Genomic DNA, 12,486 nt, shown 5'->3' with positions numbered 1-12,486 from the left:
GATTGATTGATTGATTGATTGATTGATTGATTGATTGATTGATTGATTGATTGATTGATTGATTGATTGATTGATTGATTGATTGATTGATTGATGATGCCACCAGTTCATTTCCACCAGGTTTTAATGGTTCGCTTTAAAGCATCTGAATCTTCTTTTGGAAGATCGTAACGTTTTTTTTAATTTTAAATAAATTCTGATACATTTTACAACAAAAGCACCCAAAGTGAGTCACTTCTTCTGCAGGTCTGCTTCAGGAACATCAAGACCCAGGAAGGTTCAGGTGCTTCCTGGGTTCATCCGATCAAATGCAGCGAATTATTCATGAGGCGCAGACAGACGAAAGCCTCATGGGTTCTTCTGCTCCTCCGTCTTTTGCTGCTGCTGTCACAACATTTATGGTAAAAAGTTGTTTAAGTGATCTTGCTGTGAGATTGTGAAGTCGGTGATGACGCTGAGAGAGAAAAATGTTTTCTGCGTTTCCCTGCTGATGGTGAGTTTGTAGCTGAGCTGAAGGTTCTGGGGATGAATCCTGTCGCTATAAATCATCTAATCGCACAGTAAATTCAAAAACCTCAACAGTTTCCATTTGCATGATTAATTGTTTTTCTCTTTTCTCTATAAACTGGATCATAAAGATCTTCAGTCTGTTACTTTGGACTCAACTATTTTTAAGGACATTTTGTTCACAGACTCCATATTTCATTTTATTAGTTGTTTCTGTTGTTTTATTTATTTGGGATATTTAAAATGTCTTCCAGTTCCAGAGTTAAATGTTCATTAAAATGTAAAGTTTATTCAGAATGTGTTCTTGCATTATTATGCTATTATTACCGTTATATTATTTAAAATGGTATAAATTATCGTTTAACACAATAACTTTAAAAACTGTCTCTGTACCAACTGGCCAACTAGCAGCTGCGACTTCACTTCCATGCAGCTCTGAATTTATTACAGTGTTACAGAAAATGGATCAGAACCTGCATGTTTAAGAAATCTCCAATTTAGATGATATTTTCACGTTTTTTTTTTATTACATCACAGTATTTGCTGCAGAACTGCTAACTCAGGTCGTCCAGATAATCAAATCTGCCATTTTTATTTCTAATCCAAGTTCAGGATGCCGAAGCTACGAAGTTGAAATGTTTGGTTCTTTAAGGCGTTTTCCTGGGGAAACGTATAAAACTTACATCAATATTAAGGAATTATTGACTTAAAACAATGGAAAGTGACTTGTAAGCAGTTTTGTCTAATTTCAAGTGTACCAAGTTATTTGCACTACAAACTAGATAAAAGTACTTGAGATGTTTTAGTTTTTGCAGTGTACAAATACAGATTCTAAAACATTTTATTTAAATTTGATATCATCAAACTTCTGACATTTAGGTGGTTTTGTTTGTTTTCCTTTTATTTGTTTTATTCATACCTAACACAGAATTTGGATAAAGTTTGTAGATGTCCAGTAACATTATAAACATTATAATTTAACAGCAAATCAAAACAAAATCTGTTCGAGGTTGAGCTGAGGAATCTGCAATGCAAGAGGGAACTGAAGTTTTAATCGATACCGATTTGGTATCAATATGATCAATATTTTGTGTCGATGTGCGCCGCTCCAGTCCAAACAGCCACAGATTCCTGCTTCAGGTCTTCACTGAACACGACTTGGCAAATTATTATAAAACTGATCATTTCAATCAGTTTCTAGGGGAAATTAATAAGCTAATATCAGCTTTGATAAGTATAGATTCACCTGCATACACCTGTCAACCTGACCTGCCTGCTGTGAGTTGCCACGGCAACATCTGACACGTATTTTTTTTTGTGTCGTCTTAAAAAGAGTGAGAAAGCCCAGCAGCCCCTGCAGACAACCAGCATAAAGCCTGCGAACCGTCGCCGCCGCTGCCACAGAGGATCATGGGAGATGTGTGACTTCAGCAAACAGCTGTCGGGTAAAATTAGCAGACTGCGTGAAAATCCTTGGTGTTTGCACTGAAGACTTTTTCCTCCATCACATCTCCGAAGTTCAACTCCCTGCAGGGATTCGGTTCGCTTTGATCACCGCAGACTGTGAAGGACGCGTCAGCGCCGCCATGTTTACGCTGAGCGTTTGGTCTTTGCTCCACAACAGCTGCAGGTTTACATCAGCAGGAGGAGTAAAATAATCCTCAACGCGGAAATATTTAAGCTTTTGTTTACGTGTGTTATTCCAGTAGAAATATATACAACAGTGTTTTGGGGATAGAAAAAAAGGAGTAAATTTCTGCAAAAAAAAAAAAAAAATCTCAGAAATATTTGAGTTTAAGAAATTGAAAATTTGTCAGAAAAACACTCAAATGTTTGGCGTAAACTCATAGATTTTCTAGTAAAAACCATGGACATTTTGTCTCATCTATAAAGATTTATCAATTTATTACACACCATTATTACAGTGCATAATAAGCGTCTACACTTTGGCACCTTGTACAGAAGAAAAAAGTAAAAATGCTTAAATGTTTATACGTTGATCACACCAGAAGGATCATTTAAACACCAGAGTAAAGGTCAGAAAAAAACAGCAAATAAAACTAAATAAAACAAAAAAAACAGCCACATAAACCAAAAGGTCAACCATTTTTCCCACGCCCCCGTTTTTCCCAAAATGTTTCACTTTTTCTGCATTTGCAGAAACATTTTCTGTAAATTTGCAGAAAATTTACAGAAAATTTTCGGCAAATTTTCTGCAACATTTAATTAAACATTAATTAAATGTTTAATTAAATTAAACATTTAATTAATGTTTAATTTAATTAATGTTTAATTTAATTAAACATTAATTTAATGTTTACTTTAATTTAACGTTAAATTTAATTTAACATTAAATTTCTGAGTTTGTGTTTCAAAAATTAAAAAAATTTACGATTAACATGTAATTATTACCAAAATCACTGGTGTTTCTGGTGCTCCTGCACTGCAAAATCTCAAAATTTACCAAGTATTTTTTATCTAATCAAGTGCAAATATTTTACTGCACTTAAAATAAGACAAAACTAACTTATAAGTAACTTCAGCAAGATATAGGAGCTTGCTTTAAATAAATAATTCCTTAATATTAATGAAAGAGTTCTAGTTTTAAGGCAGATTATTTTACTTATAACATGAGAAAATGTCTTGTTGCCCGCAGAAGTTAGTTTTTTGTTATTTTAAGTGTATTAAGATATTTGCACTAGAAACTAGACTGAAAATACTTGATTTTGTGTTTTTGCAGTGTAATAATTTCCACATCAAACGTATTATTTCTAATTTAAATCACTTAATCATACATTTTGTTTCCAGGTCAGTATAAATATGAAAAAAATCTTTATTCCTTACCGCATTACGTCAAACCTCTGACATGTGAAAAGTATCGTTATACACACATTCTCCTGGTTACGGATTAATGCGGCGAAGATTAAAATTTGACATGTTTGTAGTAAAAGCAGCGGATGAATCTGAGAAACGTCACATGCAGAGTCCAGAGGTTAATTAAAACGTCATTCCAGCTTAACGGCTGCTGGACGGAGAATCAGAGACCAAATATGGAATGAATATGATGAAAACATCAGGTCAGATGAGGCGTTTTAGCCCTTTGACTCTGAATGAAACCTGTAAATATTTTCCTCTTTGAAATGCAGAATCCTGCAAGTTATTTTAGTAAAAAAGAATAAAACGCTCGTTTCCGTTACTTCCTGTCCTTGTTCTGGATTTGGCCTCATTCAGTATTTTCTAACAGAGTTGGGTTGCAACTCAAGTAGCTTTTTTGGAAAATGTACTTTTAAGAGTATTTTTACTTCGCTGTACTTTTTTGTTTTACTTGAGTAATTTCATTATAAAGTATTTCTACTCTTATTTGAGTAAAATTTCTGGATTTTCTTCCCTCTGAATGAAAAACAAAAATCCACCTGCAGTTTTTATTAAAGTTTTTTTTTTACTGAAAGAAGAGACTTATTTTCCCTGTTTTTATTTTTTATAAATTATTGTCATTTTTGTTCTTAAAATACCAAAATTTCCATTTAACTTTATGATCCGTCTGATGATGTAACTTGTAAATATTAAATGATTGATAATCTGATCAGTACTTGACCAGACGTTTTTTACCAAATACTTTTTTACTCTTACTTGAGTATAATTTTGGGTAAGCTACATAAAATCTGCCTGCTACTTTCCTAAACATGTTAAGTTTTACTTGCTTGTTTAAATTTATAGCTGTCACACCTGAGTGAAGCTCTTCTTCAAATCAGACAAAATGGGTGTCAATCAACTCAGCTACGTTTCTGCTACGTTTGTGCAGCAACATTTTTTGTTTGTGCTGCTTTGGCTTTGAAGATATTAATGAAAGTGTAAAGGTCAAAAGGTCAACCAGCCTTTATGAAATCAAACAAAATTGGTGTCAAACGTTTGTGCTAGTTTATGCAGCAACATTTTTTGTTTGTGCCGCTATCATTTTAAAGATATAAAGAAATGTTTCTAGAGGTCATCCAAGGTCAACCCCCCACCCACCTTCTTCAAATCAGACAAAATGGGTGTCAATCAACTCGGCTACGTTTGGGTTGGTTTGTGCAGCAACATTTTTTGTTTGTGCTGCTTTGGCTTTGAAGATATTAATGAAAGTGTAAAGGTCAAAAGGTCAACCAGCCCCTCAACTTTTATGAAATCCAACTTTCTTTATATCTTTAAAATGATAGCGGCACAAACGAAAATTTTTGCTGCACAAACCAGCACAAACGCAGCCGAGTTGATTGACACCCATTTTGTCTGGTGTGAAGAAGGTGGGGGAGGAGGGGGGGTTGACCTTATATGACCTCTAGAAACATTTCTTCATATCTTTAAAATGATAGCGGCACAAACTAAAATTTTCGCTGCACAAACGTAGCACAAACGTTTGACACCAATTTTGTCTGATTTGAAGAAGGTGGGGGAGCAACTTCACTCAGGTACTCAACCAACCTAATCGATGGTAGAAACTGATGTTAGCCACTCTGCAGCCCATCCCAGGCTCTGCGTCACACTCTGCTCACCTGTAATGATGTTGTCAAGAAGAGTGGTGGGCATGCAGAAAATCCCCACCAGCAGGTCGCTCACAGCGAGGTTCAGGATGAACAGATTCGTCACAGTCCGCATGTTTCTGCTCCTCAGCACGATGAAGCACACCACTCCGTTTCCCACCATGCACACCAGAAAGATCAGCAGGTAGGACACGATGAAGATGGCGGCGGTGGACGGCTGGTGCAGGTAGTATCCAACATACGTGATGTTCCTCCTGGGAGTGACGAACTCCACCGTGGAGTTATAAAACGTCCAGTTGTCGTACAGTTGAGTGGAGTTGCTCTCTAGTCCTTCGTTCATTTTAAACCTGAAAAAAAATTAGACAATTTTTAGTCAGTTTCTGTTCAAGGTGAGTTTTTATGCTTCCCTAAACTGGAACATTTTACGCACAAAATCATTCTCAATGGTGAGCTTTTGGTCACGGCTGAACAGTGGTGCAGTTGGTAGAGCTGTTGTCTTGCAGCAAGAAGGTTCTGGGTTCGATTCCCGGTCTTTCTGCATGGAGTCTCCATGTTCTCCCTGTGCATGGTGGGTTTTCTCCAGGTACTCCGGTTTCCTCCCACAGTCCAAACACATGACTGTCAGGTTAATTGGTCTCTCCAAATTGCCCCTAAGTGAGTGTGTGTGTGCATGGTTGTGTGTCCTGTGTTGCCCTGCGACAGACTGGCGACCTGTCCAGGGTGACCCCGCCTCTCGCCCGGTACGCCAGCTGGAGAGGCACCAGCACCTCCCGACCCCACTGAGGGACAAGGGTGTAAGAAAATGGATGGATGGATGGATGGAGATTTTGGTCTGCTCACTTCTGGTGCTCCTTTCAGAATGAGACCTTTGAGGGCACGTGTGTCAAACTCAGGGTCCGGGGGCCAAATCTGGCCCGCTGTAGCTTTTTATGTGGCCCTCTAGACTCCAAATTACATGGATAATAATGCAAGAACACGTTATCAAAGATCAATAAACTTTAAATTCTAATGGACATTTAAGACTGGAACTGGAAGACATTTTAAATATTCACGATAAATAAAACGACAAATAAAATGAAATATTAAGTCTTCAAAAAATGGAGCTAGTTGAGACTTTAGCTATCCAGCTCTTATAAATTTGTCTTATGATTAATTGATTTATTGCTTATTGATTCAGGCCTACTCACATGTGGAAATGACAGATCCCCGGTGATACAACCTTAATACTTTGAAAAGCAGAAGTAGAGCCTCCTGCACAACCAACAAAAATACAGCAAGGGGTTTCTGGATGCTAAGTCAACAACTAATCATTTGTCTTTTCCAGCAGCCATTGTACAGCAGTAAAACCAGATCACCAAACAAGCTGAAGCTGTGATTGCTAAGTAACTTCCAGACACCAAGAATCATAAAGCTATTGAACAGTTGGGTGTTTTATACTTATTTTTGTTGTTGTTAGGAGCAGCTGAGACCCAAATGGAAGTACAAAGACCTGCAAAATACCCTTTATAGAAAGGGAACACACCAAATGTAATTTCAAACTGAGCAGAGCGATTCGTTTTAATTTTGTTGTAGCAGCAGCTGCTTGTTTTTCACTTAGAATTTGCTTTGCTGTCAATAAACTAGAAAGATTTGTTGCGATTCTCTCCCAGTTTGACCAGCAGAACAGGGAATCAAATGGAAGCATCAGATCGGATGTCAAATAAACCCTCAGCTACACTAACACCATGCATTTCATCTGAAGTCAAACCGTCGACGCAGTCATGTAGTTTGTTTTCGCGCAGCTTTCACACAGCGGTGCAGACAGTAACGTGTTTCTGCAGGCGGCCTCCTCAGTGAACAGTGGAGTTGGTAACTCCGTTTGACTAATTATCATTACAGATGTTTAGTGAAGAACTGTACAAATGCACATAATCCCTCACTGCGTCAGATAAACTTTCCTCAAAAGTATTCATGGTTTCCTTCGGCAGCAGAGTTGTTGGTTGTCCAGAGTTCTGCACCAGACATTTGAATAGAAAATTGAGTGGAAGGAAGACGTGGTGTAGGAAAAGACTCACCAGTTATTGCCAAGCAGTGAAAATACCTTAGCACACTTGAAGAAAAAATAACTTACAAATGAATTTTCAGCAAAATATTTAACATTTAAGTTAATAATTCTTTATTATTTACGGAAAACTACAAGTTCCATGCACTTTGTGTCTTGAGAAAAATGTCTTGTAAGCGAACTAACCTGCCAGTGGAACTAGCATTTCTTTGCTCAATATTAAGGAATCACTGACTTAAAGAAAACTCCTATATCTTTTTGAAGTCTTAACTTGTAAGTACAGTTTTTTCAACTTTACTAAGATATTTGAGCAAGAAACTGATCAAAATTACTTGGTAAGATTTTGTGTTTTTGCAGTGTAAGGAGGTGGCCATTTTATTTTCCTTTGGCACCAAAAGCTGCTTCAACCAGAAACCTCCTCTGACCTTTAACCCCATAGGAAAGCTATGAACTGTTGTCAAGAGGAAGACGAGTGACACCGGATATATTAATATGTCTGTACTAGCGTGTGTGTGTGTGTGTGTGTGCGTGTGTGTGTGTGTGTTTTCAAATCAGAGCAGATTTCTGATCCCAGCCTTCTGCCACTGAAACGGATGAGTTACATAAATGGATTACCAGCTGGAGAAAACATTTAAAGATGGACCCAGCTCTGATGTTTGACACGTTTCTCCTCTCATTGTGAGATGTTCTGCATTTTACCAAGCAATGTGGACCAAGTAGACACAAGGAAATGACTTTTCTCCGTCATTTCGGCACCAGAAACGTAGAAACAACAAAACTGTTCTCCTTTATACAAGCAGCCATCAAAACAACTCATTCTCCTGTTAGCTTAAGCAGCTGCAAGCCTCAGATTTAGTTTTTAATGTGTGTTAATTGGTATTATCCGATTACAGATCCAACATTTTCTTTTTGGGGAAAATCAGCTTCATATTTCACTGCATGTTGCTTTTAACTGGTTTGGTTTCATCAAAGCTTTTATCTTCACTCTCAGCTTCGGCGTGTTTTATTTATTTTGGGGAATATCAGTCGTATATTAGCGCAACATTAAGACTGAACTGGTTCAGTTCTGTCCAACAGGCTCTGGAGTTACGACACCTAGTGGCTGCCTGTTGAAACAGCAACAAAAATATTGCTTTTCTTCTCTTCTTGTGTTTTTCTTCTGCAGCCTGTTTGCATTAATCTATATTCTTTATGAACAATAATAATGACATTTTTACAGCTCCAGACACACTTATTGGTCCCACTGGTAGAAGGTATTCGGAAAAATCCATTTTTATTGTAGCAGTATGATCTCACACTGTAAAATGTTGAAATATCCATCCATCTTTCACTTGAGCAGATTTATGCTGCAGGAAATAAATGCAACATTAAGACATTATTTTATTTTTTTACAAAAACCTCATTAGTGCCCTTATAGATGCCTGTAAAGAGGAATTAAATGTTTCTTTCATTTAGTCTTCACGTCTTAAAGCTGATTTCAAATTTCTAAGAACTTTTAATTAGTTAATTCTTAAATTTCTGTTTATATATTCTTAAATTGTTAATATATTTTTCTTAGTCACTAGCTGTGTTTCAAATGAGTGCAAAACTTCGTCAATATTTTTGCTAATGTTGAAAAAACACTATTTTGCAATTACGGTGTTTCCATTACAAGAAACACAATTAAAATCACACATGAATAAGTTTATGTAATAAATTGTTTAAACAAAAATAAAGTATCACATCCTCCAACCACGTCCTGTTGTCTTCTTTGTGGTTTCCACCAGTGGCAACATCTGCTTGTTGATTATGTGACTCTTGTGATGTAAAAAATGTGTTTATTTTGCAGTTTTGTGAAATAAACTAATTTCAATGCAACCAAAAAATAAATAAAAATAAAACTCATCTTGGCACAAAATTGTTTTTTTATCAAAAAACAAGATTTTTCTTTTTAATTGCCATGTTTCCATTAAGCAAATTTATTTTTCAAATGTCACTTTGTACAATTATATATTATATGGAAACGCAGCTACTGGCTGTTAGGTTGGGTAAAAGGTCAACCTGAGTCAGATCCAAAGTTCACCGTCATCTGCAGATCCCATCAACATGTGGAGTTTAATAAACTCAACTTGAATTGTAACTGGAATCACAGGCTTTGGTCCGACGAGACTAATGTCGTTTTCACATCTCATAGTCTGGTAGACTTGGTTTGATGAGGAACCAAAATTACAACATTTGTTACATTTTCAGCTGCTGCGGTTCGTTTTCACACTGCTCTGTGTCAAACAAACCGAAAAAAGCAAAACCTCTTCCCCTCCTCACCTGTGGGGGCGCTGCACCAAGAACCAGAGAAGGAAACAAAACAGAAACATTCAAAGAAGACACTGAGTATAATTTCTTTCTTCACAAAATGTAAACAAAAATGGATGTTAGCATTTGTAGGATTTCTCTTTTGACTTTGGTAAAAAAAAACAAAAAAAAAAAACGAGCCATTTCTCCCGCTAGCACGAGGCTAACACGTTTGTTTTGGTTGTATTCACCCAGAGTGCCCTATGCTGTAGTCCACTTCTTGCTTTTGGAGCGGTCTCTGGTCCACTTTGTGTTCACATATGCATTCAAACCGCACCATAGTTCCCTTTAACCAAACAGACCAGAGTTTGGGTTTTAGTTCACATCTGAGCTCGATTTCATGTTCACACCTCCACAAACGAACCAGACTTTTTAGACAAATGAACTGGATGGAGTTTAATTAAAGCGGATAAAATAGGGGTGTGTGAATGCAGCATAAGATCAAAATTTCTGGCAACAGAGTCAGCCTAATACCCGTAGGCACAGTAAAGGACTGGTCATGCTGTGGGCCTGTTTCTCTTCTAACTGCCCTGGGGAACTTGTTAAACTATCTGGGGATAAGTTGGAGGGCTCTTCTCATGCTGGAAATCCTAATTAAAGTCAGGAATTACACCCAAAACCCCTAAGTAAGTTGAGCAGGAAGTGCTGTGGCTGTGGAAGTGAGAGAGAAAGATTTTCCTGATAAGAACCTGAAATAAAATGGATCTTATTCCTTCATCTTTTCTCTCTGTTGCACTAAAACCTCTCAAACTGATCTATAACCAGATAGTTCCTTTTTTATCTTACTTGAATTATGCTACATTTAGTTAAAAGATTATTTTAATGATAAACGTTGCACCGATATAAATTCCCTTTTGGCAACACAGTTCTGTTTAAAACATTATTAATGCCGACTTTTTATGACTAGAAAACCATCATGCTAGTCAGAGCTGCTAAGATCAAGGTAATAAAATTCATTTATTTCTTCACAGCTCAGTATTCTAAAACACGGCTGGGAGCTGAAATCATTTTTGTTCACTTTCTGTCTGAGTTTAACTGTAAATCTGAGCACCAGACGTCCATTTTACTTCTTTTCTAAAATCTGAAACACAAAATGATTCCAGTTTCTGAACCCGATCATGCAAATAACGGCTGTAGAAAGCAGCTTGTTCGCATGTTGAGACCTTGTGCCGCTGAATCGATAAGATCACTTGTTCACAATCAGATCTACCAGCAGCAAGCAGCAGAGGTGAAGTGGAACAGAAAAGGACAGAGAGATAAACTCACAGCATCAGATAAAAACCATCTTTACAGTCATTTCAATTTGCAAAAATTCTTCTTGTTGCTTGATAAATTATCCACACCCAAAAGAAATATGAACAGCTGTCATCAACTGGGATCTCATTGTGAGCTCATTACATCACTGCAGGCTGGTTAACCTGCAGGAAAACCTCACGAAAGCGTCCAGACTCAGGAGTGACCGGAGGTGACCGGGCTTTATGGAGCAGTTTAACAATAATAACATAATCGGACTGTCTTTCTAATATGAATTTATCCCTTTACAATCACAGGACACCTTAAATATCCTCAAATTAAACAAAATATCAAACTTACCGTTTCTGAATTTGGCTGCAATGTTTCATATCTGCTGGATTTTACTGTGAGTTGCTTTGGTTTGTCTAGTAATGAACTCGTTCACTGCCGAGTTCTTCAGTCTCAGTTCTAAGGTTTGATTCATCTCCTCTGAAGGGCGTCCATGATCAGAACCACAGCAAAGAGACATTCTTGGTCAACTTTGATTGAAATATGAGGAAATCATTTAAATGAAAGGGGGAAATGTTACAGTTTGGGTAACTAAACCAACATGAATAAGAGTAGAAACAATTTCAATCAATAAATATGATTTTGAAACAGAACCGAAATGTCTCCCTGTAATTAGGCTGACCCTTCATTAGTTAGGATTCGCCCTGGACTCGGGAGAAAACCGCATGTTGTGTCAATAGCCGCTGCGCTTTTCATGCGCTCTCCTTTTCCCTCCATGGGAACTTTGTTCCTCTAATTGCGCTCCTGTAGCGAAGCGCACCGGGGACCCAGAGGGACCTGAGGGGTCCCGGCGCGCTTCACTGATCCCCGCAGCACAAAGAGGAGTCTGTCACCAAGTAATGACTGCGCACTGAGGCGGGGAAGGGAAATGAGAGCCGCTAATCTACTGACCTGAAACCCTCATCAAGATGCAAAGTAGTACACGCATTTATTTGCGTGATCAGATCTTTGTAAATCATTATTTTTTTACTCCTTAGATGACGTCTTACCTGCTTTGAGTCCAGTTAAGTTGACAACCAGAGATGCGCTTTGAGCAGCGATAAAAAGAGTCCAGATTCCTTTAAATCAGACATGGATTGAAGGACCAGCTTCACCGATGAGCTCAGGAACGAAACAGCCGAGCTGCGCTCAGTCCGGCTTCATGTGCGTCGCTGGCACGGGCAGCGCGCAGAGTGAGGGCTGCGCCGCGCCGCGCCGCGCCGTCCGTCCGCGGCTGCCGCTGCGCTGACGTCTGCAGCGGAGGGGAGGGATTAGCGGGGAGCTAATGGTTGAATGATATGCCCCTCCTGATCTCTTCCAGCTGCTGCCTCGGAAATGTCAAGAGTCTGATATTAAAAAGTCAAAGCTGACAGTGAGAGGAGGAGGTTCAAAGCTCCCCGTATTTACTCTGAAGCCTCCACTCAAAACGCCTCATTTTCTCTTAAGATATTAAATCACAAGTGTCCCATTTTACTGGGAGACATTCCTCAGAGTATCCAATGTGGTTCTAAAATTATCCATCAGTTTGCAACAACACCATGGGATGGTTTAACAGCAAAATGCTTTAAAATATACTGGAGAACATAATGAAGGACTGTATTGGTAATTATAAAAATAAGTTTTGCAAATGATTCTTTCTTTGAAGAAACGTCCATGGCAGGTTTTCTCTCCCAGCAGCGCCATTCTGCCGTCTTTTCCACTGAATTTTCCACAAATGATTTTAAGTTACATTCCGCAGAAAAAAATCTGTATTTGCATATTCATGCAAATACATGAATATGTGGGATTCCATTGTACTTAATATTTGTTAAG

At 38.0% G+C, this 12,486-nt stretch overlaps 1 protein-coding gene across 1 annotated transcript in view; it reads right to left on the bottom strand.

Moving 5' to 3' along the window:
* Positions 1 to 11,893, bottom strand: part of npffr2a (neuropeptide FF receptor 2a) — a 23,001-nt gene extending 11,108 nt beyond the window's left edge. The window contains exons 1-2 of the mRNA XM_008419371.2: positions 11,685 to 11,893; positions 5,037 to 5,371 (exon numbers count right to left, since the gene is read on the bottom strand). Of these exons, the coding sequence (XP_008417593.1) occupies positions 5,037 to 5,364 (328 nt within the window). The 5' untranslated portion in view covers positions 5,365 to 5,371; positions 11,685 to 11,893. The remainder of the gene's footprint in view (positions 1 to 5,036; positions 5,372 to 11,684) is intronic.
* Positions 11,894 to 12,486: the final 593 nt, after the last annotated feature.

This window comes from Poecilia reticulata, linkage group LG9 (assembly GCF_000633615.1).
Source record: "Poecilia reticulata strain Guanapo linkage group LG9, Guppy_female_1.0+MT, whole genome shotgun sequence".
Lineage (NCBI taxonomy): Eukaryota > Metazoa > Chordata > Actinopteri > Cyprinodontiformes > Poeciliidae > Poecilia > Poecilia reticulata.
Note: the sequence above shows the minus strand (reverse complement) of the source record. Positions and strands in the feature narration are given on the sequence as shown.